Source organism: Astatotilapia calliptera, chromosome 2 (genome assembly GCF_964374335.1).
Source record: "Astatotilapia calliptera chromosome 2, fAstCal68.1, whole genome shotgun sequence".
NCBI classification, from domain to species: domain Eukaryota; kingdom Metazoa; phylum Chordata; class Actinopteri; order Cichliformes; family Cichlidae; genus Astatotilapia; species Astatotilapia calliptera.
The window spans coordinates 14,220,595-14,248,266 of NC_137423.1; the positions used below are offsets into that span (position 1 = coordinate 14,220,595).

Consider the following 27,672-nt stretch of genomic DNA (forward strand, 5'->3'; position numbering starts at 1 on the left):
ATTGCTGCACAAAGTGCAAATGCTCAGCTAATCAATGTGTGCCCATCTTCCATATACAGTCTGTAGGTGGACTACGTCAATCCAGATGTTTAAAGTATTTTGTATTTGATGATTTTCTTCAGAGTTACCAAAATGTTTTTTATGTCTTTGATCTTTCTAACAGTAATAAGTAACGACACAGGTCACGTGTTTCTTCTCGTGTCATCGCTGCTCTCCAGTCTTCATTTATCCTCCAGCCACTGCGTAAGGGTTAACATCACAGACCCGCCCACAGGCGGTGGGGGAGGCTGTGATGGACCAAAGGGGGGGGGGGGCTGTATCCAGGCTGGGACGTCCCATTGGAAATGAGCTGTGCGTAAAGCAGTACTGGAGTTAGATCGTCGGGGTCCCGCACACAGCTGACTTCTCTTCTGGTGTTCTTCTCTGAAAGCTGAAGGTAAGCGCTCTGCCTCCGACTCGTACAGACACATTTACACTTTTAGATGCAGTGAAACGTTTCTGCTGTTAGAGCTCTGTCAGTTGGAGTGACGGCTTTACGCAGAAGGGCTCTGCTTTGACACTTTTCCTCACACACTTATCACAAACACAGATGTCCGTTTTAACTTCAGCACATTCAACAGCTGGTACTTTTTTTCTGTTCCACTTTGTTGAATTTTGCTTTTAAAGGCAGGACTGTGGTCTGAGAGCAGCCACGGCTCCTTTGCCATTACTGCTCAATCACAGCCTGCAGGTGAACGAACTGAGAGCATTCAGACTGTGGAGCTATTGTGTGCCACATCGGCAATAAGAGGAGGGGGGCTGAGGGGGAGGAGGGATTCAGACCCTTTTTAATTGGACACTTTTGTTATTCTGATTCTCGATTTTCTGCTTTCCTCTCTTTGGTGAATTATTGTTTCTGTAAAAAACAATTATGTGGAAAAATGTGTGAAAATACAAAAACAAAGAGAGAAAGAAAATCGGACGAGGAGGAGGTGAAGCTGTGACAGATTCTAGTTTCTCCACAGTTTCCTCCTGACCCCCTCTGTGACCCCCTCCCTGATTACTCTCATGTAAAGGAATGCAGGTTGCCATGGTGATCGGTTACCAGCTGTTTCTTTGAGTTAGTGCTGATCCATGGTGCAGCAGCTGGATTGTCATGGAGCTCCATAAAGATTTTCACAGTTTGGTTAGAACAGCCTGACTGGGCCCATAGAGCCGTGACCCCCACCCCAGATCCACCCAGCAGCCTGAGGATAAACTAGAGAGCTGCACAGCACATATGACCATCATGACTTCAAGAATCCAAAACTTATACTGTGATTTTACGTAAAAGTACAAATCAGTAGTTTAACATTAGTGGCATGTGAGCTCTCATAATGATGATGGCTCTGCCTTTGGTCCCTTTTTGTGGATGGCAACATTTCCTGGGAAGAAAAAAAGGTCAACAGAAGAGACGTTTATGTAATTTTGCACCCAGCAGTTTGTTTTTTGTTGCATGAGGAAAACTGAAAAAATAACTGAAGATCTACAGGAACTCTTTAACCACAGGAACCTTCGTGTAGTCACACCTGAGTTTTACTGGACGATACTTTTCAGATATGCACAGACTAAATGAAACTTTAACTCAAACTGAGTTGAGTTTTTATATCTTTAGAAAATCTTGGGTTATTTCATTGCTCGCTGCTGTCTAAGGAAATGTGCTCAGTCCTTTCTTCTTGTGTCACACTCGGTTACATGTGTCTCAGTAAAATGTCTCCAGTCTCGTTTTGTGTGTTCGTCACACCTGTTGAGGATTTGTCCGAGATTTCTGTGGAAAGGCTGAAGCACAATGTGCCAGCATTAGTATGAGAGAAGTGCAGACACAGCGTCTCTGGCTGCTTAATTGTTGAGGTGGCAGGTCTGGACCGGAGTGGAAGGTGGAGGAGGAGGTGGTGGAGGAGGGGCTGGAGCTGAGGATGCTGTGAAAAGCCAGCTTGGCAATCTCTAGAAAAACACTAATCCCCAGAAAGGAAGGAGGGATTGTGCTACTGTCTGTGCTCAGCGCGGAGAAGAAAAATCTGGAGTTCAATGTGAGGAAGAAGGACGCGAGGAAGGAGACAGAGAAGGAGACATAAAAGTAAAAGAATAAAGAAATATGAGAACACACCAACAGACTAACAAGTCCTGCTGCTTAGAGGGAAAAGTCTCTTCAGAGTTCAGTCTGAGGTGTGACTGATTCATCGGTTTAAAGAAGCACTTCAGTCGAGGCGTGCTGACTTCTCAGTTGAATTTATACAACTTAAATCACCACAGCAGTCACCTCAAGGCGCTCAATATGGTGAGGTAAAGGCCAGACAATAATACAGGGAAAACCCCGGCAATCACACGACCTCCAATGAGGAAACGCTTGGCGAGCGTGGGAAGGAAAAACTCCCTTTAAACAGGAAGAAACCTCTAGCAGAAACAGGCTCAGGGAGGGGCTGCGACTGCCTTGGGGTGAGGGAAGGAAGAGCGGAAGTGTGAGAGGGGCTGCTCTGACTGACAGGCTGAGGGACGCTGCCATCAGTGAGCGGTACACTCCCTGTCTCTTGGAATTGTTTTGGTTAGCAGAGCAGTCGCCCTCTGGTGGACATTAGAGAAACTGCAAATCAAATCAAATCAAATCACTTTTATTGTCACATCACATGTGCAGGTACATTGGTACAGTACATGTGAGTGAAATTCTTGTGTGCGAGCTTCAAAAGCAACAGAGTTGTGCAAAATACAGTAATGTAAACAAGCAAAATACAAGAATGGCTACATCTGAAACTAATACATATATGTACAATATATAATAGTATATGCATTTCTGGATGTGTATACTAAATATTTTTCTACGTGTGTGTGTGTGTACACATATTTTACAAATTAAATAGAGTAAACAATAAATAAAATACCGGTATATAAAAATATACAGAGTTGAGCAGGTGATACAGAGCAGGTGTCAGACCTGAACGCTACCACCATCTTTTATGCTGTCTGAGGTTTTAGCTCAGATTTAGCTTTATAGCCAGGGTAAGCCAGCCAGAAAGACACCTCACCGGAGTTAATGTTAGCTTACTTCCACGGTTATCTAAGGCTAATGTAGATAGCTAACTGATATGAGTGGATCAGGTATTTCAATGTCTGACTTCAGGTCAAGCTACGAGCAACTTTCTGTTGTCTGGTGTTTTATCCAATCAGAGTAAAGCTGTAAGAGTGAACATTAAATCATTAAAAGTTTATTAAAAGTTACATTTGTGTGTGATTACATCTGCTTTATTCTTATCATCTTCCAAAACCTTAAAAAGAATATAAATAATATTGAAGTAAAGGGTCTGTGACCACCATACCGAGCACATAAAGTCAGGATCTCCTGGTTTCCTGCTGTGTGTGTTGGATGAAGTGAAAGCGGCAGCAAATGTAGTTCAGTGTTACAAAAGTGGCCGAGATGAAAGCGAAGAGCGCTTAAAGCCGGCCTGCCCAGTGACGGAGCAGCGTGTTCCCTCTGATCTGTAGATATGAAGATTGGTGATATTATTTTACCTCAAATTACAGCAATCAAAGAGAAGAATATCAAAGATAAAATTATGAAGGGAAGGAGAGAAGGATGAAATAGAGTCAAACAGGTCATGTGGCGAGGGACTCGGGTTACAAACATCCGGACTTTTTCCACTCGAGTTCTCCTTCATTCTTCTCTTTGTGCTCAGCGGTGCAGGTGAATGGGACGCTGTGAAAACTGCTCTTTGTTCAGTACAGGGAGGTCCCTGTACTCCCTGGAAACCAGATTCATCAGGTGTGAGCTCGGACTGAAGAAAGAAACCGCTGCAGCAGGCTGTGAAGATTAAACCTGAAGTAATGCAAGAATCTGTAATGAAGCAATCCACAAAGAGTTAATGTCAGCAGCTTATATTCAATAAGTGAAGATTTGGTTAATTTAGAGAGATTCTGGTAAGGAAACAGTCCTACTGGTCCAGGTTCCAGTGAGATTTGATGCATATTCAGGAAAAACTACTTACCTCATCCATCCAAAGACATGCAGCCCATCTCACATTAGGTGTGTGATGAATTAAAAAATCAACGCTTTTTTATGGGATTCTGAAGGTCCTAATGGAAAAGTAACATCTGCTATGGGCCAGGGGTCACGTGGTGGATGTTAAGAGGTCAGAAAAGTGGATGCTCTCCATGTCACCTCATATATCCCTCTAGGACATGTTCTGCTCATTTCCACTGACGAAAACTGGAAACCATCAGTGACTCAGTGACTGCTGCTGCAGATTCTGTTGGGTTTGCAGCATCAGCCACGTCTTCTGTCCTCAATTAAATCTGTAGTGTTGTTGTTTTCATTTCAGCTACTTAGAAAGCAGATTGTTTAAAGTCGTTAAAGTTCGAATCATAATCTTTCTTCTCTGAACCAAACACGAAGGAGGAGTACGGGCTCAGACTGTGGTCATAAATATTTTGTATTTGTAAATAAGACTGCATCGTTGTGAACTGAGCTTTGTGACCTTGTAAACCAAAATATCTGAAAACTTTATAGAGTTGAATGAATTTTATGAAGATGGAGGACAGCGAACACATGTTCGATAAAAGATGAAAGGGTATAGTTGTGGTATACCAATGGTCAGAAATAGCATTATTACTTTAGTATTACTTTAACACAAAGTCGCACTGCGCTACAGAAGCGCCGTCGCCGTCCTCCATCTTCAAAATGTTTTACCTTTCTGGGACCTGAAGCTCAGTGAAGCGCCCCTCCTACAGTTAAACCCATCTGCTCTCTGATTGGATTGTTACATTTGTGATTGACATGACATTGATCAATCAGCTGACAGGAAGAAAAATTCATACTTGCAACTCGAGTTTTATGTGTAGGTTTTTGTAGACAAACTTTAACAAAAAAATTTGTAACTCATCAGTGTGATTTACAAGAAAAAAATCTGAGCCCATAGAGGAGACCCTCCAGTTTTCCTCTAACAGCCTGACTCAGGGTCTGCACTGATCTTTTACTTCCTGTCAGTCCTGTTCACTCGTCACAGACGGCTCAGCAAGGCTTTACGGCACACTCGGATTTCTGCCACCTGTTTGATGGACGGGTCTTTTGGAGCGGGGGTGGGAGACAGTGGTGCCAAAGGTCAAAGGGCAAACGCTGGAAGCCATCACAGAGGAATCTTTCCTTGAGGTGTCCGTCTCGATGGAAGAGAGGTTCTTCTTGTAGAGTTGAAGAAGTTATTGAGAAGCCAGCAGATTGAAGGAAACCGCTGTAGCTCACACTGAGCGAAGACCTTAGAAGCGAGATGATCTGAGGGCCATGCCGAGGCAGGAGAGTCAAAGTTAGGATGCGTCTGTGTTTTGCGTGCATCATGAATGCTGACCTTCCTCGTTCTGAACAGCGTGTGTGTCTGCAGAGCACATCACACACAGAGGAAACCGCTGTTCATTCTCAGCATTTGCTTTGCACAGCTGTTTGTCTGCAGACGCACTGCGACAGGTTGTTTATCCAGGCCCGCCAACCTGCCCGTTATGACACCAAGGAGAAGAAGAAAGAACCTGTGTGAATCTGCTCTCTTTGAAGGCCTGCTGGGAGAGGAGCAGCTGCAGAGGGAAATGTCTGCATCACTGGAAGATCCAGCTTGGGCTGTTTACGCTCGCTTACCCAGCTGAAATCCACTGGTGGGGAGGGAGAAAGGCCCCTTTATGAGCCTCAAGTTTCCCTTTTAGCCTCACCGTGTTTGATTATGTGAGCGGCTTTCCAAATAAAATAATTTGTTTTGCTGTTACATCAGCATGTCCGGCCTCCCCTTTCCCGCCGAGTCAAGCCCAGTGGCTCTCTGGCCAAACGAGAATAAGTAAAAGCGATGGGAACACCACGTCCCTCCAAATCAAACACTCGCTTTCCTGCTTATTTTCTCTTCTTGCTGCGATGACACTCAGCCCAGACACTCTGCTTACGATGTGTCAGAGGCCCTTACTTATGTCCCGTCTGCAGAACATCTTTTTTTCTTTCTTTTCAAAAGGTGCAGAGAAGTGCCTTTGTGCAGGTCATTCTCCGACTGCTGCCAGCTCTTCTGTAATTTTCCACATCTGAGCTGCTTATGACTTCTTAGCCTTCTGAAACAGAGGACACCTCTGTGCCGGTCCTGCCTGGACTCTGAGCTTAGAGCAAACGATCTTTTATAGCTGCAGAAGCAACGAGCAACTCTACACATCAGAATTATTCTCCTTTTCCTAATACGACCCAATCCATGTCAGGATTTGACCCTAAGGGATGCAGTGCTTAACCCCCGTTAGACTTCAGGCCAAAGGAAACAGATTTCATCTTCTGAAACAGAAACAGGAAGTGATATCTGTTAACTCACCCACCAACTTAAAGGTTTTTCAGGCCTCCATCAACAGCAGTGATAATCAGAGCAAGCTCAGGTTCTTAAATAAATCCAGAGGACAGCATCAATTTGAACCACATGGAAACGTTTAAAGAACAAAAGAAAGTTGTTGCTATGATTCCAGACAAGTAGGAAAGCAAAACGATAAGAATTAGAACCATTTTTTCTTTGTGATTTATTTATTTATTAAATATATTTCTTCTGCATGACCAACATGTAATAATAAAAAACTAAACTAAATAAAGAAAGCCCTGCTAAAAGTCCATTTCCCTCTTGGCCAGCTTCAGGAAGCCTACAGAGGGGCAGCAGCAGGACTTTGTGACTTTACATGAATGTGTGCACTTATATGCTGAAACATTACCACCCTGTATCAGCTGATAGAAACCGGTGGGAGTAGAAGGAAATCTGGTTCCTTAAAGCTGCAAATTTAACCAAAAATCAACGTCCGTCCTTCCTAACGAGCACTGCTGTGAGCATTTGGAGCCGATCGCAGACAAACGCCAATCCCCGGACTCGTGTTTAGCCTGAAGGTTCTTCAAACAGATTTACTCTTTTCTGCATGTGTCGCAAAACATCGCTCGACTCAGCCTCTTCGTGTCTACAGGCCTCGTGCTTTTCATCAGCCGGGCACGGTGTCAGCTTCAGTGTTTTCACAGTCACGCCATTCAGCTGCAGCTATCTTTGACATGCTGGGAGGTTTAAAGCTGCAGAGGAAGGAGGGATCATTCGTTTTTATTCAACTGTTGTTGGTTTCAAGCTGCTGCACTCTTATCCGAGGCGCAGGAATTCCAAGTATGCACAGCTCTGTTTGCTAAGTCTTATTATCCTTGCTGATCTCACGCAGCCTTTAAACTGTGTCCGCTCAAAACTGCAGATACTGCCTTGTGTTTTGGGGCGAATTCCATTTCTTTTCAAAATCAAGACACAATAACAGAGGGAGGAGCTTTGATCTGTATGGTCTGCTCCTTCTCATATGTTTGATCTCACAGATTCTTCCCCTGATGTCTGGGAGAAGCTTGATGGAGGTGCAGGATGAGATAACTAGTAGACTGAGCAGCGCTGCGCTCTGTTGCAAACAAAGGAGGCTTTATTCAGTCCTGGAGACATGACACAAAGAGGAGACAGAAGCCGGGATGAGTTTCCAACAGTGGTTCCTTAGAGGAGACACAGAGAGTCTCTTTTCACAGGAAATATGCACTGTCTGTTATCTTTGACACATTCGGGGTGACAGAGCTTACTGCAGCATGTGCAGCACTAACACGCCAGCGTATCAAGCGTATTTTGGTAACTGCACAATGACCTCTCTTCGTGAAGGTGGCAGAAGGTGGTGGCACCGTCACCAGCACCTAATAAAGCTCCCAGCTGGTGTTGTGTTTGGTTCCACCTCTAAATACACACTTTGTCCTTACCAAAGGCGTTGCCACCGCAAACGCACAGACGCCAGCGTGTCGCTCCATAATCGAGCCTCTCTGTCGCTCGGGTGTGAGGACACGAGCAGCAGACACACCTTTAGGTTTCAGCACAGATCCTTCAAAATAAGTTGGTCAACTGATATTTGAATGAGTCCTCCTAAAACTCCAGCGAATCTGTTTCTGCAGGCCTCTCTCACATCCACGTCACCTCATGTCACTCTCAAGTGTTTCACAGGCGGGTGCCAAGTCCTGTCTCACCCTTTAAAAGACCCCAAGTCACATATCAGGGCCCTGTTATCACATATCTGTCATTAGGGTGTAAATGTGTGTTTAACTGAGCTTAATTGAGGCTGGTCGATCCAAACACTGGCTGGTGCAAACGTTGCCTCAGGCTGCTGTGAGAGAGAGCGCACAAAGACCGGAGCCATTTCCACCCGAAGAGCATGACAACAGGCCGACCCGGCCTCGTACGGGGACCCCGGTTAGCATTCGGTCAGACTCCTGCAGCAGAGCAAACGCCTCTCAGAGGGAGAGATGGTTCTCAGAGCGTCACAGACCATCTGAACCCAGCGTGTCGGGAAACAAAGCAGACAGTGAGCGCTTCTGTTTGGGAATCTGGAGCGCTTCCATCAGCGTCAGAATCGTCCCACAGGCTTCTGTGGTCGTGAGAAGAACTGCAGGGCTCTCTGCCAGAGGCGCCATAGTTTACACTGATTCTAACAAGCGAAAGAAGAAGCAACAAAAACTCTGCTTTACTTTGAGTGAGCACTCACACAAAGCTGCGTACTTAATCAAGTGTCTGTGTGCGTTTTTGTCAGCTCATCATCTCTGTTTGTCTCCACAGACTTTGAAGATGAGGGTGTGGATCGTCTTCCTCCTTTGCCTGGCTGGCCACGCCAGGGCTGCTCCTGTAAGTCACACATGCCTGTAAGAGTGTGTGTGCGTGTGTAGATGTTTACGTCTCGATAGCATCTTCCTTTCTTTGTGTGACCTCTTTTCTTCTTTCCTCTGCTGTGACTTATCGTGTGTGCGTTTCTCTTCGACGTGTGTGTGTGTGTGTGTGTGTGTGTGTGTGTGTGTGTGTGTGTGTGTTTTCCTGATGGCCAGTTCCTCCCCTGTGAGTGTTTCTCTACTGTGTGTTTGTGTGGACGCACTCACATGACTTCTATGAGCAGCCACAAGCATTTAATAATGTTTAATGTGTGTGTGTGTGTGTGTGTGTGTGTGTGTGTGTGTGTGTGTGTGTGTGTGTGTGTGTGTGTGTGTGTGTGTCAGGCTGATGAGGAGCCCATCGTGGAAGAGCCTGGGACTGAGGAGCCAGTTGTTGAGGTGAGTCCAGATGTTGATGTTCTTGCCGTCTGTGATCATCGTCCGTCACACAAACAGGAAGCTTCAGTTTCCATGAAACACTCCATAAGGATTCCTCTGTAGCCTTCGTGGATCTGTGAGAAACCCTGGGTGAAAGTCTGCAGAGGAATCCTCTGGCAGCGAGTGTAAGTGTGACCGTGATGTCTGTGGGAAACATTTGCTCTCCCGTATGTCTGATTTGGCCTCTGCGGCATATTTTCTGAGCCACGCAGCTGCTCGGAGATGATGCGATCTGCAGCGGAGCTTTAGGGTTCATCCGCAGCATAGCCGAAGTTCGAGGCGTTTTTCCACTTGTGACTGCAGGAGAGACTGCTTCTGTGAAGAAATCAGTCCAGCAATAAAATCATCAACAAAAACTTGTTGTTTTTTGGTTGCTTTCTAAAAACATGAGCCCAAAGGACACAACGAAGTGTTTTTACAAAGAGCTGACACATGTTTGAGACATGTCAGAAAATAACCAAGATCAGCTTAATGAATCAGTCATCTGTGCTTCTGCTTTTGTTTCTGGGTCGTGACCTTCTTGCCTCGTCAAAGCTTTTAAAAAAAAGCCTGGGAGCTTCTGTTTCGTCCTTGAAGGCGTCTCAGGTTTTAAAGCAAATTCCACCCAAAACCGACACGCAGCGACTGAAGATGTGAAACGTCCGTGCTTTTGCCTTTTCAGGAAAGCGCCATGTCACACACGGCAGCGCCTATTCTTTCAGTTCCATCCACTCAGGTTTCTTTCCGTGATATTCCAGAAACATTCCTGCAGCAGAGCATAGAGTCTTCATGAGAACGTTTTATGGTTTCCTGCTTCAGAGGTCCAGTGGGACCAAAGATCCCACAGCTGTTAATTTTAGCTGCTCAGGAAGCCATTACTCCACATGTGGCCCCAGCTGCGTGTTATTGTTGAATATTATGGTCTGGCTGCTCCCAGACTCTGTTTGGCCTTCAGGGAGGAACCTTCTTTAGCGGTGATGCTTCAGCTTGTTTTTCCCGTCTTCAGGAAACCAGACGTATTTAGGCGGTTTGGTTTAAGTGGACGTCAGGCAGAAATAGACCCGAACACAGCTCAGACCTCAATCTGAGCGCTTTATGATCTGATCTCTGACCTCTCGTGTCCTTCAGGAGACCGAAGTGGGGGCCAATCCAGTGCAGGTTGAGATCGGAGAGTTTGACGAGGCCATCGACATTATTGAGGATGTTGTCACTGAGAGTAAGTTCACAAACACACTCACTTCCAATCAAAACTTTAATGTCACAGTTAATGTCCTTCTGTCCCCTGATGGGTGGTAACGTGGACATGAAAGATGTTGAGATGCTGAAGTCAAAGCAGATGTTCCTGCAAACCTGCTGTAAACATTAGAATGAAGGATTTGATTTCACAGCATTTGTGGCTGTCTGAGTTTAGTAAAGCCTCAAACTGGCAACTCAAATGGCCGTAATGACAGACTCCCTCGCTCTGTAATTACACATTCCACCCACTTTAAGAGGCAGCTCAGCCTATGAGCTGCACACCCTCACTTAATAATGCACAGCAGGTCAGCTACGAGCCGCTGTGTTCTCACTGCAACAGCTGACAGCAATTTGGTGATTATTTGATGATTTGTATATATTGTGCTGCTCCTTATATCTTAACATATTGTATTGCTAATAGTCTAGTCTGTTTTTGTTTTTGTTTCTATTAATGTTACTGTACTGGAGCAACCGTAACTCTCATACTTTCCCTTAATAAAGTATTCTGATTCTGATTCTGACAACCAAAAAGGACAGAAGAGACGTAAAGAAGGAAAGATGGAAATGCAAAAATGATGCAGATCTGCCTTCTTTATGTCCACTTTAAATAAAAACTACATTTTGTCCCTTGAAGCTAAAACCTACTGTTTCACTTCTGTTTTCTCCACAGATGCCTGTCTGAACTACCACTGCAAGAAGGGCAAAGTGTGTGAGGTGGATGAGAGCAACACTCCCATGTGTGTGTGCCAGGACCCCTCTACCTGCCCACCGGTGGAAGGAGACTTTGAGCATGTGAGTTTAAAATCAGCCCGAGTGTTCCTGACCTGAGTGGTGTGACTGGCATCTGCGGCAGGAGTTGAAGCTGTGCAGCTCTGCGTGTTTCTGCATGAAGAGATTTTGTCCTCTCTGCAAGCAGAAAGAAGAATTTTAGCATTAGGCCAACTGTAATCTGATTGGCCTGCAAGCAAAGCAGAGGAGCCACCGGTGGGCGGAGCTTCTCTATTAGGGCTATCTGGTGTCTGTGACATCACGCAAAGCAAAGAGTAGAAAAAAAAGAAAGAATTCCGAGCTTTTAGTTCAGTTTGTTTCAGGAAAATCATATTTTCAAACTAAAGGGCTGTTTTGGTCAGAAGCACACGTGTGAGGACTCGTCTGTCCCTGCAATGTCACTGCGTTGCAGACTGAGCTCTGCTTTCTCTCCTGCAGATTTGCGGCACTGACAACAAGACCTACGAGTCCTCCTGCCACTTCTTTGCCACCAAGTGCACCCTGGAGGGAACCAAGAAGGGCCACAAGCTGCACCTCGACTACATCGGCTCCTGCAAACGTGAGCTCTCACACTCTGCATGGAACCGTTCAGGCAATGATCCATTATGGCAGGGTATAAAAACACATGATCTGCAGACCATGCAGAGATTTTCCTCTATTCATGAGGACTCAGATTAACAGACTAACACGTTGTGTTCTCTGGATGCAGGTCTTTAGCACAGTCTGAACTTGGCTTCACAGATTTGTCCAGTTAAACAAAGTTTTAAATCAGAAATGGAAACAAACTGTTTGTTTCCATTTCTGATTTAAACGGTCCTGAATCAGCATGCAAGTATTTTAGATGGTATCAGTGAGCATTAAGTAAGCTCACAGCGCGGCTAAGTGGAGTGCCAGAGGTTTCTTCCTGTTAAAAGGGAGTTTTTCCTTCCCACTGTTGCCAAAGTGCTTGCTCATAGGGGGTCATATGATTGTTGGGTTTTTCTCTGTATGTATTAATGTAGGGTCTATCTTACAATATAAAGCACCTTGAGGCGACTGTTGTTGTAATTTGGCGCTATATAAATAAAACTGAATCGAGGAGGACGCTATCTCCTTTAATCTGAGTGGATACAGCAGGAATTGAAGCGCTGAGCCTTCGGGTGGTCTCGAGTGAGTCTGAGTCACTGAGTAAAGGACGGGATGGAGGGCGTGCTGCCTCCACCCTGGTCACACCCAAACGTTAATGTTGGCTTCGGGGAAAAAGCCTCTTTAATCACGTGTAAAGCACTTAATTATTTGAACCTGTTTGCAGCATTTAAACTAATTCTAGAAGATCTGAAGGATGAGCTGCAAACCTCCAATAACGCACAGAAACAAAGATGAAACTGAGATAGGAATTATATCTGTGGATGCATGAGGACAAAAAGGAGTTTGAAGTGGCTCTGCAGTAAAAGGAGTGCAGCTTTTCTGAGATTTCAGGGAGAACCTCTCCTAAATTTATCTGACAACTCGACTGGAATTTTATCTCATCTGGATTTCCAGCTCATGAATTTGGATATTCTTGTATCGCTGCTCCCATCTTTTGTTTCGACATAGTGCGTTTTGGTTTCTTCCTGTTTCTGTTTTTTGGTTCGGTGTTGATGGTTCAGACATATCTGAAGTTTAGTTCCCAGTCAGTTCCCCTGCCTCCTCCCAGGCGTGCCAATAGGCTGAGCTCAGGTGTGTCAGAGCACGCTAGTGATTGATGGGTGGGTCTGACTGTGGCTGTGGCTCGGCGGCGTTCAGACGTGTCCCAACACGCGAGCTATAGAACACGATACACAAGCTCAGCGCGAGGAGAAGTGTTTGGGCTCCAGGGTTTAAATGGAGATCACGGCACTGTTCAGTACACCAAAGTACACCTGGGTGTAGCCGTCACTTCTAACCCTGCATCATCAATGTTTGAAACACTCATGCTTTGATTTCCAGCATCACAGACGTTTGTGCAGGTGTAGAGCCCAGCAGTCAGTATGAGTCTGTGTCTGATGGTGCTTTTGTCTTGCAGTCATCGAGCCCTGTCTGGACAGCGAGCTGACAGAGTTCCCGCTGCGTATGAGGGACTGGCTGAAGAACGTTCTGGTGACGCTGTACGAGCGCGACGAGGACAACAACCTGCTGACCGAGAAGCAGAAGCTCAGGGTGAGAACAGACCGGCTTGTTGATCTGTCCTTTATTCTGTTCACAATAAACTGTCATCATTTTAGACGGCAGTCACAGACACAAATGTTTCAGGTTTCATGATGAAACGTAAGTTTAAAGAAGTGTCTTTAAGCACATTTGTGCTTCGAGTGCTTTGAAATGCGGTCGAACAGTTTGAGGATTTAACCTCAGCCTGAGGAAATAAGTAGTAAACCTACAAACATGATAAAACAGAAAAAAGCTTTCAGGCTCTTTATTGTTGCACGTCTGCCACTTCCAACATGACCCGACGTGAACTCCTCCGTCCGACGTTTCAGGTGAAGAAGATCTACGAGAACGAGAAGAGGCTTCAGGCCGGTGATCACTCCCTGGACCTGCTCGCCCACGACTTCGAGAAGAACTACAACATGTACATCTTCCCCGTCCACTGGCAGTTCGGCCAGCTTGACCAGCACCCCGTCGACGGGTATGTAGGGGTCATGGGGAGGGGGAGATGATGCTGCGTCTCACCAACTAAAGGCCAAACTTATCCTTGCTGTCCTGTTTGTTTGCTTCCAGATATCTGACCCACACAGAGCTCGCCCCTCTGCGCGCGCCTCTCATTCCCATGGAGCATTGCACCACCCGCTTCTTTGAGCAGTGCGATGCTGACGCTGACAAATACATCGCCCTGGAGGAGTGGGCCACCTGCTTTGGCCTCAAGGACCGTGAGTACCGAACACCTGACAAATCTAATACGATCCCTCGGACTGTGGGACAGAGTTTTTGGGTGGGTAGGGCGTGACCCGACGAGCTCACTGTTCTGACCGTGTCCTCTCTGTGTTTCTCGTCTTTGTGTTTGCAGAGGATGTGGACAAAGATCTCATCATCTGAGTCGCTCTGACCCGCAGCAGCAGTATGATGTCTCTTATTCGCTACTAACGGGAAAAGGTGCTGATCCCTAAGTTAAACAAACAAATGACAGTAACGGTGCTAATTGCATTTCTATTTTTTATTTCTCAAATAACGGTCTTTCCTACCTATACCACTAAAATCAATTAGAAGAGAGAAATGTGCACAGCCTGTACTAACCCGATGTGTTCACGGATCTTTGGATCGTCCACGTGTGGAACAAAAAGCTCCTGTAAAAAACAAAAGACCTCTGATGTAAATCTACGTGCTGCCAGTGTTGTATTCATGCTGCCATGTGTTCGGGGCTTTAATTGGAGATGGCTTTGAAGTGTTGTGAGCGGACAAAGCTGTAAATTGACAATAAAGTTTGGAAATAAATGCTCCCTCTGCTTGCTTCCTACTAAAATGAGCTGTTTAGTTTTTGCACTCTTTCGGTGGTGGACTCTCTTTTTTTTTTTGTCATTTGATGTATTTTGGTTTTTGATCTTATGACTACTGCTACACCAGTACATTGAAAGCAATAAAGAGGATATATTGTTATGACGAGGGGAAAATCTCGCAGGCTGAGAGTTTTTCTCATGTTTCTACTGACGCTGAGAGCCGGAGCGATCTCTTATCCATGAATAAAAAACTATGAAAAGATCTGAACATCTCTGCATGCGTTCGTATCTGCATTTCTTTCTCCCGTTCTCTGGAGCTTTTACTAAAGCCATCTGTTTATGGGCACGTTTTTGGGAGAAGGACGTCCTCTGTGGTGTCTCCTAACTCCACCTTTATCAGCTTTAAATACTCTGATTCCCAATTACACCCCCCTCTTTTTAAAAAAAAAAATTTTTTTTTTACAGTCTTCCCTTTGCCCCCGATGCAGTAAATAGTTTAAACTTTTTCACCACCACTATGAGTAGTGTGGAGGATTAGTAGAGTGGAGGAGATCCCAGTCCCTCTGGCGATGAACAACTTTTAGCCAAAACGTTGCAGCGCATGATGCAAATGACCTGAAGCCCTAAGAATCAGAGCTGCCAGCTGTGAAGTGGAAGAAGAAGAAAAACAGACGGTCCAGGATTAGGCACAAGCAAAGTCTGTATAAAAAAGATGGCTATAGCAGCTATAGTGGGAGCATTACCGCTTTGACCATACCGCCGTTTCCACCGTCTCCACCATCTCCATCTTGGCGGCAGAAAGACCTGGATGTGATGACATCGTGCATCGTGCTCATTGGCTACTCACCTGTGACTGACAAGTCGTGAGTGAGCGGTTTGATGTCACAGTTAATAAAGTCTGATTAGGATTTTCAAAACAGGCTACATTTTTTTATTCAGTGGGACCCAAAACAGTCTACAGGGGTCACAAAGCTGAAACCACAGCTATCGCTCCCTGGTGGCTTTCATCATGCATCAAAGGTTGGTGCCGAGTATCAGGTAGATATTTTTGGAGAACCACAGAAACAGCTGGATTTTACAATATTTATTCAGTATCTCCAATTTAATCCAGCTGTGGGTTACGTGTGCACCGAAGGCCTTTTTACTGTGATTTCACTTAAAAGTTGTCTTATTTTCTCAAAAACAAACAAAACTTTTTTGAAAGTGTGACTTCTTCAGCTGTAAATATTATTGTTAGACAAGGTGAACGTCTGAAATGATCCAATGATATTGAATCTCCAGACGGAAACCTTCTGATTTAACATTTGCAGGGTTTGTGTTGTATTTTTCCTACAGCTGGTATCATATCAAAGCCACATGAGGACCACAACTTTATTAACAATTATTTGACATAAAAGCTGAAAATGAGACTAAAATTGAGAAATCACTGTGAAAATGCAGACGATTACAGGCCTCTCTTTAGACTGCACTCATTAAAACACAGGAGTGAGCTCGGAGCGTGAGTGCACGAGTTGCAGCTGCGTGCCTGCTGACTGTGCAAAGCTGCTCGTGGTCCCCCGGGAGACCGGAGAGGGAGAGGTGGTGCACCCGGTTACCGTCTCCACCCGTTCATCCAGACTCCAGCGTCAAGTATGTGAAACAACAGCCTCGCCTCGTCCACAAAGATTCCAGCCCCGCCTCCGAGCCGCAGGGGGAAAAAAGCTGTGAGTACAGCAGCGATTTCATCCAACAGACGAAGGTTTACTGGAAGTTTGAGTCACTGCAGCTGAGGTTAGGCTGGGAGGGGGGAGAGGTAGGTTTGTCCCGTTTTAAACAAGCAGAGAATATGAAGCTCAGTCCTGCAGAGGAAACAATCCTCATTTACACAGAATAAAAGCCCTCTGTGCTGCTGTGAGGCCCTGTGTGCAGTTTAAGGGCACTTTTAACATGAAAAGGACCATAAAACTGACTAAAACAAACTCTGTGCAGCAGCCCATGGTCGTTTGTATTTTTGATATAAATGTCCTGTGTTTGGCTGATGTCACCGCGGGGCTCTGACGTTTGTGCAGCTGTGCAAAAGTCAGTGTGGGTTCGTGGTCAGACGGTGTTTGGAGGCTGCATGGACGAGCACAGAGCCTCGCAGCTTTAGGCGTTGCTGCTCTGAGCACATCCCAGAGCCCCAAACAGAGGAAAGACGTCCTCTGCTGGTGCTTCCTGATCCTGAGGCCGTGACTGAACAGCTTTCGTTACTCATTTATTCCCAGTAAGACCTGCTCGCCCCTGGCGTGTGCTGCCACCTGCTGTTAATGCGACAGTTTAGTCTTCCACTTGGGGGGGGGGGGGGGGCGTCTATCCCTGCCATATTTATCAAAAAGATTTTATTCATATAAAAATAATTTGGAAAGATGTTTCACTGCATTTTTGACTTCAACATCATGAAGACAGATAATAGAAACAATTCAATTTCACTTCAGTTACAATTTTGGTTTCCAGTATTTATTAAAACTAAACGAGATAAAGCGGCGCTCTTCATTGGACCCGTTGATGGTGTTCATATGACCTCGTGTAAGATTCACGTAAAGGACGAGGAGAGCAGAGCTAACAGGAGGAACAACCTCGTTCACCGTCATGTCAGGGAAGGGGCAAACACATTAAGCCACGTCTCATGTGGTTATCATGAACACAGCCTGAAGTGCTGACCTAAAACAATTTCCCGAATCCTCAGATTTCCAGCACAAAGCTGGCGATCTTTGAAGAAAGCACGGAGAGAAGCCGGTGCTGCAAATAAAAGACGTTTAATTTAAACTTCTTTGAAGGTTAAACTGAGCCCATCCCGAGGTTTGTCTAAACACAAGAAAGTTTTCCTGTGCAGGAAACCAAAGCTTCTGGATTTATATGAAAAACTTTTTAGTAACGAACTTGCTTTTATTCTGAAAATAACTAATCACGGACAAAAATGTTTGAACTTTTGATTTCTTTAAATTCAATCTGAATAAACAAAACAACCCAAAACTGAACCGCTGTGAGAGCAGGGGCGCAGGTGGAGGTAGTGACGGTGGGTGGAGTTTAAATACCCGGGGTCAACACATCCACAGAGAGGCGGAGAAAGTGCAGGAGATGAGTGTCAGGTGTGATTTATGACAGAAAGAGAAGTGTTAAATGTGGAGGTGAGACCTGCTGTGAGGGTTGGAGATGGCGGAGGCTGAGATGTTCAGTGAGCAGTAGACTTGTAGTCAAGACCGCCTAAACCAAGACCAGAGGGTATCGAGACCAAGACAGACCGAGTCAAGACCAAGACAAAGTCGAGACGAGACCGAGACAAGTCTTTAAACTGCAGCCAGATGCTGCTTCATTTACAGGTGTCAGGCATATTTATGTTTTTGAGATGCACTCGCACAGCCCTCCTCACCGCTGTCTACTGTCTCACTCACTTACTGAGAGGACAGACGCACGCTCCACTTGACTGTCGCGTCTCTCACCCTCTGTTTTTCACATAATGATATTATCCTATATCCTCGCATGTGATTGGCCACGATATGGAGGGATTGGAGCATAGCTGAGCCACTGTGTGAGAGCTGAGCAGCGAAAGGAAATCAAGTGAGGAGCTGGCTCTCGCTCAATGGGAGTCGACTCTTCCGATTCACTACAAGCACTCTCTAAGCACGGCTCAGAGCTGATGCTTATGCGCATGACACATTATGGGACGTTACGTTGTGTGTCATGGATACTGTTGACTCCAAATCTCCACGATGTCGATCTGAGACAGCAAGACAGAGACAAGACCGAGGGATCCGAGACCAAGACCACGTAAAAGTGGTCTGGAGACATCCAACTCTAGTGAGCAGGATCAGAGGGTCTGAGCATGTGCGGAGGAGAGAGGGTGGAGCTGCAGGCAGGGGGATGCTTTACTATCAGCAGAGTGTAAAGTAATGATGTCATAGACGTGGAATAATCACAAACAGTCTCACGGTTAATTTTTTTTATTTCAGTATATTATTTGTGACGAGAGGAGAGTTTACTGTCTCTGCAGAAAAACCAAATCAATAAAAACGCTTTGAATGAAAGATGACAGAAAAACGTGAGCAAAGCAAAAACCCAAACGAACAAAAAGGAGAAAATAAGAAATGATCAGTTATTATTCACACTTGTTCTCCGAGCATGATTCAAACACCCCGTCACATAAACTGAAGACAGAAGGCCGTACTCTATGTGAACTCTGACAATAGCTGCTCTCCACAAACACATAAACAGCTTTAATGTTTCTAATGTTTCAACTCGCTGTGAACTTTACCGTCTGTTTCCAGGACGATGTCTACTTCAGTTAAAACAGGAAGTGACCGCACTATCCCTCCGAGCTGCTCGCCGTCCCCTTAAAGTTTGTACAGCCTGACGTGTTTATGTCATGAGCGATGAGCAGAGTCCAGTAAATATTTTATTCTTAGGCAAGCTTATCAGTTTCCTCTGACGTTAAACGAAACCGTCAGCTAACCATCAGAACGAAGCTTCACAGACGCCATCGAGTAAACCAGGGGGCGTCGACAGGCTGGAGACTGATCAGAGCAGAGACAGACAGACACACACAAAGTTGTTCTCTGAAATAAAATAAAAAAATTTAAAAAAAAAACACTTTCAGGAAATCCTGGATTGAACTGAATGATTCTGATTGGATGGATAAAACAACGACGAATCAAATCGATCAGGCCGCGGCCAAAGAGTCCCTTCTATTCCCTCATGAGTCTCTAACTTCCTGAAGGCTGCAGGCACAACCAGAGCCGCTGAATCCCACCAGCACTAAGGAAAGGAGCTTCTAAGCGTCCTTTATCACCTCCTTCGGCAGAGGAGACCTAGGAGACGACTACAAGGCTGATACGTGTCTGCGGCAGAACATAACACGAGAAACTGACCCTAACATAACGGACGTGATGTGGATGTGTGTAAGATGATCCTCTCGTCTCCACGGCAGACCCACGTTAACACCATCCACCATCGCTGTGAAGCAGGCTGAGTGGGAGCGGTCAGACTCGTCACGTTTAACGTCCAGCAAAACCAAACAAATGAGGGATGTCTGAACTGTTGGACCGCAGCCCGAGGCTCCGACTATAATCTGAAGCCTTCCCGTTGGCTGTGATGACTTCTTTACACGAGTTTGTTCCTCACATGTCGGCACTAAACCAGCACCAGCTCTCCTCTATAATAAGAAACCATCTTCATGGATCAAAGCCACGTTCACGTTCTCTGCAGCAGAACACACCTGATCAACAAAAAGCAGGCGTAACACTCTCTTTAAGAAAACCCCCCCAAAAGTTTGTCAATGAAAGGAAATCGAACCCTGCAATCATCACCTCCCCCCCGCAGTGCTTCACAGATACAAACATTCAGACCATCTGTAGAAAACAAATTCACATTAAGTGCTCAATCCATGATCAGGAAACAGTTTATTCCTCTCCAGTAAGAACACCAGTCTCGTCCTCCTCTGCTGCCTCCTCCTCCTCCTCAGTAAAACCTTTTGTTCCTCTCCTGTCTCCTCTGAAAAACCACAGCTCCCACCACGGCGCACACCACGATCCCCAGCAGGGCACAGAGCAGCAGCAGGAACACCTTCCAGCCGGTGAGAGGCGTGCCGCGGAAGTTTCCGGTGGGATCATCGATGTTGTCTGAGAAGCAGGAAGAACATCCACCATCAGTTTACTCCATCTGGTTTTAACTGTGCTTTTAACTGGAATATTTTAGAAGTCTGAGAAACATCCCTCCCACTTGTAGCCCTGCTGAAACACTCTGAAGCACTTTATTCTAAATAAAGTTTTGGGTATTTGAATCTACCTTTAGGGGATTTGAGGAGGCTGACGCTGGGCTCGATCTTCGTCCAGTCCAGGTTCTCCTCTTCAGCCGTGTGTTCCACCATCAGCTGGTAGAGCTTCATGGAGATGATGTCATGGTTATCTGTGAAGAGTCGGTGAAAACACTTCGAGGTTTAAGAATGCGATTTTAACAATCAGTATTCCTCCTTCGCCGGCAGCTCAGACCTACCCGACAGGTCGCCCGTAGCTGCCGAAGCCCCAAAGAAATATCCCGTGGGAAGACGAACTCCGCCGATGTCGATGCACTCCTTCCACTCGTTTTTGTCGTCCACGTCTACCATCACCTGCCGGGTTACAGAGGGGAGGCAGGACCAAAGGTAAAAACACTGCAAACGCTCCACCTCAAACTGCAGTCGCAGCAGAAACCGAAGGTGCGGCCACTTACCGTCAGTCGCCCTTTGGAGTAGCGGATGGCGAGGTACGTGTCGTGATCACGGTTCCTGATCTCGGCAGAGCAGCCTCCCAGCTCAGACGAGCGGCCGTCTTTCCCGTGGTCGTAACTCACAGAGCCGTTGTTCACCATGGCTGAAATGTACGGGAAAGAGCGCTGGCGGCGGACAGGAAATGATCAGTACACGAGTCCTACACAGGCGTTACACGCTTTGACAAGACCAACAAATACATCACATAAAAACAAAACATGTCCACATGACACATTTGAGGTAATCAGCACAAATCGCGATGGCGGTTGGTTGCGGTTACAGTGATGTTCACTTCCTGCTGAGCGTTTGAGCTCTGACGAGGGTAAAGGTCTCATTAAACACTCGAGTGCTTTTTCTCTCCTTGCCTCGAGGCCCGAGTTGCCCACTAAGGGCATTCCCAACATTAGCTCTGAAAGCTGTTCAGATTAGGGTTGCGTTCTGTGTCGTCTTCCTGCTTCTTCTGCGTTCATTTTGACCCCACACAAGCAGTTTCTTTTTTATTGCTCCCTCTGTGAAGCATTTCATGACTGTTTTTTAAAAATCAGAGAAAGATTTCAAACACTGACCGGGCTGCAAAGCTCAGATTGTTATCGATTTGGTCTGATCAATACACACACACACACTGTCTAAAACATCAGTATTAGCATTGTAATCCAGTCCAATTTAAGATATATCAAAGACATTTAGTTCTAAAAATGTAATTTACTGTATTTCAGACATTTGCAGACTCTCTATGGCTGTTAACTGTATTTCTATTTAAACCGGGGCCTTTTCTATGTGAGGGACACAGAACAGCGATAAGGTGACACAACAACAAACAAATATTCTGTCACTGACGCTGAAGTGGACCTTTTCTGCTTCTCCTTATGTCCTGTCATATCTTCTTTTCAATATTAAACATGAACAGAGTTCCTAACGATAAGGTCGGTGTATGCACAAGTAATCCCGTGTGATGTCATAGAGGGGAGATGTCATTATAGCCCCACCCCACCCCGGCCAATCAGACTTGAAAAGGAGGACGGTGAATAGGTCTACTTCAACAGGCCTGCAGCGTTTCACAACGAGGAGACAGACTGTGCACTGAGACAGCATGCTGACGGGGAAAACCTGCAGCCACTCACATCTGTCGCATCATCGTTAGAGTAAGTATCTATAAAGACGGCAAGCCCGTGGAAGACGGCGCTGTTGGAAAACACGGGCCCTGCAAAGAAACAAGCTGGTCAGTCACTTCGGCACACATGCACGCACACACACACACACACTTACATCCATCCCATGGAGGTCATTGCGGAAGGTATCCAAAAAAATAGCCAGGCCAAGAAACTGATCCTGGTTTCCAAACACAGGGCCTAGGATGGAGGCAGAGATGAGGCGAGACGTGAGCGAGACACTATGTGAGGTCAGCAGTGATGAGATGACAGACACGTATGGAGTGACACACACACACAGGTTTGGATTTACAGCTGTCCTTCTGAGCTGCAACACTTTACATGCTTTTTCCTCCTGACCATGAAGCGGTTAACCGGCGAGAAGGGGCCCGCAGTACCTCAGCCTCACAGAGCTGCATGTAGGGATACGTTTACTCACCGCGAACACGCCGCAAAGCCCGACTCGAACGACTATGCTGGGTTATGTCGTATACAAAGAGAAAGAGCTCCACCTTCAGGGAGGTTAGGCTGCTCAGTATCTACACTTTGCCTTCTTAGGCCTCAGTTTGGTTGCAGCAGAGAATTCTGGGTAAATCCAAACTCTATATGAAGCTCCTTCACACCAGCCGGACCTTCGCAGCGAAGACCCGGTGTTACCTGAGTGCAGCCTGTCCTTCGTGTACCAGAGAGCGATGCCGTCACCGTGGAGATTCTTCTTCCCCGAGCCGTGGATTTTAAACTGCACGTGCATCTCCCAGTCCTTCAGGTAACAAGGCTAACACAGAGACGAGCCGAGGGTTAGACGCTACTGAGTCGAAGCCTACAACTCCTCGTCTCAGCGAGGAGGCTTCAGCCACAGAGAGGGGACATTTTTAACTTTAAATGATTCTCTGTGATCGCGCCTCGCCTCACCACGGTGTTCCAGATGGATCCCTGCTTGCTCCTCTCATCTGGAGTCAGGCGGACGTACGAGCTCGTCACCAAAGTGCTTCCGGAGAAATCCCACTGGCTGGATGGGCTGCTGCCGACACCTGCGGGAAAAACAGGCAAACGCTCAGACACACATGAGCAGGTTAAGCACACAGACTCGCTGCTGTGTCAATACCGTCACACCCGTTTCACACTCAGCAAACATTCACACCTTCTAAAGCTCACTAATAATGTGGCTACACTACACATACCAGCGTGGCTACACTCTTGGATTAAGATGTAATCATAATGTTGTTAAACTTGCATAATGACATTAAAGAGTGTTCAATCTAATCTGGAGGACTCACACCGAGGCACTTTTAAAGCTTCTTTTGAACTCTGTGAGCCACTTACACCATGTGTGAATTTTTTACTCCCATGGTTTGACTCCTGGTTGAACTCTGTAATCAGACATCCTTACACGCTCAACAGGGAGGGTGGAGCTGATTTTGTAGAAGAACTAACTAACATGCGCCTGGTAAACTTGGAAAGGAAAATCAACTGTTTGCTGATGATATGCAGAATTATTTATTTAGTTAATCAATCGGTTGCAGCATCACTGCCTGCAGGAGGCGCTGTAGGGGTCAGCTGTAACATGTCTGACTCATGTTAGAGCACTTCATGGGCTCTGGAATCTGTCACCTGAAGGGCAGCTGTGCGCTGAAGCAGTATGATCAGGAGGAACAGCCCGATCTGTCACTGGACCGGTTTGCTAAAATGGTGTGTCTGTGCTGAACACCATGTTTAAACATGTCCGTAAGTGCATGTGGCACCAGGGCGCCCTACGTTGCAGGTCCGTGATTGATTCTGTAATCGTATCACCAGATCTGGGGCGTATGTTCTGGACACTTGGCTGAAGGAAGGAGCTGACCTGTCACCTGATCACTGCCTGGTGCTGAGTTGGATCAGGTGGTGGGGGAGGATGCTCATACCCATATACATAGTCAGGGTGTGCTGTGAGCATCTGGCAGAGGTCCTGGTCCTCAGGATGTACAATTCCCAGCGCCAGCAGAACCTCAACAGCATTCTGAAGGACAGCGAGTCTGAGTGGACCATGTTCCTCACGTACATTGCTGAGGCAGCTGACAGATACTGGCAGGCCAAATGAAGCGTGGCTGCAGGAAAGCCGCTGAAGCAAAAACTCAGATGTGGAGGGAGATCAGCATGAAGCAGCTCTGACAAGCAGTTCGGTGTCTCCTGCTTCTTATAAAGGACACTGCTACTCTGAGCACTCAAAGCACCTGTCATCTTACACCTGCCCACCAGAAGATCGATCCTGCCTGAGAATAAATCTGCACATGAACCTGAGTGACCACAGACTGGTGTGTGTGTGAGTGTGTGTGAGAGAGAGATACTGTACACACGTGAACATGCTCAGATCCAGTAAATATCAGCAGACTTTCTTCAGTGAAGTCCGAATTATTCGATTAAAAGCAGCCTCAGACATGCAGAACGATTTTAGTATTCACCGAGACGATCTTCGATTTATTCCCGTTTCTGTGAATATTAATATTTTCATGCGATGAAGCAGACATGCTAGGATATGTCTCGCAGTGCGCCATTACACAAATATGTAGGACTGATTTTCTTCACTTGCGCAAATCTCTAACCTTAGCGATGCGAAGAAACTAGTTCATGCTGACTGCAGCCTATCACTTAATAATCTCTGTGTAGCTTCCTGATACAAGTGAGTCATATTTGGTGTGTTTTCCTGTCAGGAACTATCGATCTTCCAGCTCCCCACCAGCGAATGTTTTGGGGCTTTTAACCCCGCAGGAGGACACTCTGCCACACGGTCTTTAAAAGCCCCTAAACATTCAGTGTAAGATGAGTGTACATGCAGGCGGCTCGGAGCCTCCGCTGGGCCCGAGAAGCCGCGGAGACGTCCCCGAGTCTGCGGGTTAGCTCCCGGGCTAACGCCCCTACCTTGGTACGGCTTCGTTAACGAGTGCTCCCGCTTCAGGTGCTCCGCGTTTCCGTCCGTGATGTCACAGCAGACCAGAGAGAGCTCCAGCAGCACGAAGAGCAACGCTGAGCCCCGAAACGCTCTGCAGCCTCCCATTTTACCCGAACAGCACCGAGAGAAACTCTCACCGCCAAGCTTCTTCCTCTAAACGCCATAAACTGGTCCGTCCGCTGTTCTCATCCGGACTGAAACAACAAAATGCCACATTTATAATCACCCCGACGATTGTTCGGCGTCATTCTCCATCCTTTGAAATTTGCACTCATTAAATATAAAACCAAACAGGTACAAAGGCTTTGATTGGTGAGATACAATAAAATATAATGACGAAGATGAAACGTTAAGCTGTCCGCGTTCCCATACGGAAGGCTTTTGTAGACGGTAAAGATTTTGCTAGCCAATCAGAAACGAGCACATCGCAATTTAAGCCAATCAGCGATGAAGTTGTTTTTCTATTACTCGTACACTAGATGGAGACAGACTGCCGGAATTTAATTACAGACTACGGTCATGTGAAGGTTTGTATTCTTCAGTCAGGCTGAAAACAATGACGATTTTAGCTTTACAGAGAAGAACAGAGTTGTAGTTTTAGTGCGTTTCCATTACACTCTGTCAAACCACTGGTTGTAATTAACAATATCAGTCAAATCTGGAATAAGTTTCCCCCTGTGCCCCTCATGGAAACTTTACTCTATAAGATAAGATAAGATAAGATAAGATAAGATAACCTTTATTAGTCCCACACGTGGGAAATTTGTTTTGTCACAGCAGGAGTGGACAGTGCAAAAGTTATGAGGCAAAAATTAGAATACAATAAGAATAAATACAGTACACAACTGTACAGAATAGAATAAAATAAAATACTATATACAGTAGAATAAAATAAAATAAATATACAATAAGATAAAAATAGAATACAAATACAAATACTATATACAACTGAGTAAAAATACAACGATGACAGAAAGGATTATTGCACTTAGTATTATTGCATATGTATGGATGTGTGTGCTTGATCAGTTAAAGTCTTTATTATGGAGTCTGAGAGCAGTGGGGAGGAAAGACCTGCGAAATCTCTCCATCCCACACCGTGGGTGCCGCAGTCTCTCTAAGTATAATGTATTTAATGAAACCATGCAAATGTTACATTCATACTGTGAATATTTACACGCACTCCAACTACATACAGATGATAGGTACGTGAAATTTTCAGTTCTGAAGAACACATTTAAGATAAGATAAGAACTTTATTTATCCTGAGGGAAATTCTTTTGTCATGAACATGCTCACTGCGGCAGGAGGAAAGAAAAGAAAAAAATGAGTGCACATGAATAGAATAGAATAAAATACTATACAATAAACTAAAATACAATAAAATAAAATAAAAATAACATACCTATCAATACAAGTGACATACGTCACGCAATGAATAAAATAGTGTAGCAGCATATAATGGGAGAATGAGACAAACATTCAATCAATAACAAACAGATGAATAATAGTAAAAGACACATTACATTAATATTAATCCTAATTCATCTACAGATGACTCTGACTTACCTACACTTTTAAAAAACTACAACCAAATGATTTTTACTGCAAGAGTCCCAGTCTGAAGACTAAAGCTGGTTTGTGTTCTCTGAGCAGCTGTGATCATCAGTGTGATGGATCCATCAGGGTCTGAATACACTGCAGCAGCTTCATGTCTGTGATGTAGTGGAGCAGAAGCCAGCGTTATGTTTAATCTGTTTCAGATAATTCACTGCAGGAACCTTCACAAAGTGGATTCTGGGTAAACCTTCAGGGCTCACATCAGCAGGTGGGATAGGTGAGAAAAGGTGAGAGCAGAAGAAAGTTCTCAAAGATCAGGAGCATCTTTTAGCAGTGACTCCTTCTGGATCATAATCATATACCAGTGCAGGAATTTATTTCCACCGAGGAAAAAAAATTAAACAAACAAGCTCAAAAACATGATAATTCATTTGTTTGAAAAGTAATCAGAATGTAGGTGCACCAGTATTTAGCTTTTTGACAAAGTAACTAGTAATCTGTAGCCTATTACATTTGAAAGTAACAATCCCCATGCAGCAACATGCACCATTTAAGGAGAGGAATCCAGCAGCTCTCTAACAGTTAGAGAGCTGCTGTACAGCTTACTACTCTGTGAAAACTTACCTGTGTGTTTGCAGACCTGAGTCCTGTGCTTACCTGCTCGTCTCCTCCTTCCTCTCAGGACACCTGTTGGTGATTGTTCATTGTGACCTGCCTTACCCCGTCTCACCCCGCCTGCCTTCACTTGCTCACCTGCTTGGAAACTTGGAAGTCTTTCTTGGAGAAAATGAGGAGAAACTCACCTGCTGCGAGGAGACTCGACCTGAGTATGAAAGCTTTAAATCTCTTGACTGTGTCCTGCGTTTGAATCTTTTTGTGTTTGAATAGAAACCTCGGCTATATTTGACATGAACATGTACCAGAGTAACAGCACATATATGACCAGAAATTAGGAGGAGAATAAGATCACAGCATATACAGACAACTGAAGAAAACAGAAAAGGGCAACACCATCAAATCAAAAACGCCCGTCATCTGAGTCCACGTCTGCCTGAGTCACCCATAAGCAGAGCATCTCATAATGTGAGACCAAACTCGATTAAACGAGGAGTCCAGCTTCAGAGTTTTCTGTCTGGCTCTCTCTCCACCTCCATCAGACCATAAATGCCACGGCAGCTCCTCTGCTGCTTGGTGACTCACCGGTTTGTCAAAAAACATTGAAGCTGGTGTTT

General features: G+C 45.5%; 2 protein-coding genes across 4 annotated transcripts; one reads left to right on the forward strand and one right to left on the reverse strand.

Moving 5' to 3' along the window:
- Positions 1-163: 163 nt before the first annotated feature.
- Positions 164-14,545, forward strand: sparc (secreted protein, acidic, cysteine-rich (osteonectin)). Of its 2 annotated transcripts, none has more exons than XM_026185271.2 (10): positions 164-436; positions 8,613-8,678; positions 9,044-9,097; positions 10,244-10,331; positions 11,022-11,143; positions 11,558-11,678; positions 13,143-13,276; positions 13,594-13,742; positions 13,835-13,983; positions 14,121-14,545. In XM_026185271.2, exons 2-10 carry the CDS (start codon positions 8,622-8,624, stop codon positions 14,147-14,149), a joined length of 903 nt encoding a protein of 300 aa, XP_026041056.1. In that variant the 5' UTR covers positions 164-436; positions 8,613-8,621; the 3' UTR covers positions 14,150-14,545. The 2 variants fall into 2 exon arrangements, with proteins under 2 accessions (XP_026041056.1, XP_080165382.1); XM_080309256.1 differs by lacking the exon at positions 164-436 and adding an exon at positions 8,293-8,529.
- Positions 14,546-18,490: 3,945 nt separating this feature from the next.
- On the reverse strand, positions 18,491-25,223 carry lman2 (lectin, mannose-binding 2). 2 transcript variants are annotated; one of them, XM_026185243.2, is made up of 8 exons: positions 24,850-25,223; positions 22,867-22,985; positions 22,612-22,729; positions 22,073-22,155; positions 20,770-20,931; positions 20,554-20,668; positions 20,347-20,466; positions 18,491-20,180 (listed from the first exon to the last, which is right to left on the reverse strand). In XM_026185243.2, the coding sequence occupies exons 1-8, from the start codon at positions 24,983-24,985 to the stop codon at positions 20,020-20,022; spliced, it is 1,014 nt and encodes a 337-aa protein (XP_026041028.1). In that variant the 5' UTR covers positions 24,986-25,223; the 3' UTR covers positions 18,491-20,019. The 2 variants fall into 2 exon arrangements, with proteins under 2 accessions (XP_026041028.1, XP_026041037.1); XM_026185252.2 differs by lacking the exon at positions 22,073-22,155 and adding an exon at positions 21,928-22,007 and having other exon boundaries at positions 24,850-25,113.
- Positions 25,224-27,672: the final 2,449 nt, after the last annotated feature.

Bases quoted from the DNA above. Each gene is read 5' to 3' on its own strand.
- sparc (XM_026185271.2), top strand. From the start codon at position 8,622: ATGAGGGTGTGGATCGTCTTCCTCCTTTGCCTGGCTGGCCACGCCAGG. The intron at 9,098-10,243 runs GTGAGTCCAGAT...CGTGTCCTTCAG, and splicing joins CTGAGGAGCCAGTTGTTGAG to GAGACCGAAGTGGGGGCCAA. The intron at 13,743-13,834 runs GTATGTAGGGGT...GTTTGCTTCCAG, and splicing joins GACCAGCACCCCGTCGACGG to ATATCTGACCCACACAGAGC.
- lman2 (XM_026185243.2), bottom strand. From the start codon at position 24,985: ATGGGAGGCTGCAGAGCGTTTCGGGGCTCAGCGTTGCTCTTCGTGCTG. The intron at 22,730-22,866 runs GTGAGGCGAGGC...TCTCTGTGTTAG, and splicing joins GATCCATCTGGAACACCGTG to CCTTGTTACCTGAAGGACTG. The intron at 20,669-20,769 runs GTAAGTGGCCGC...GTAACCCGGCAG, and splicing joins ACTCCAAAGGGCGACTGACG to GTGATGGTAGACGTGGACGA.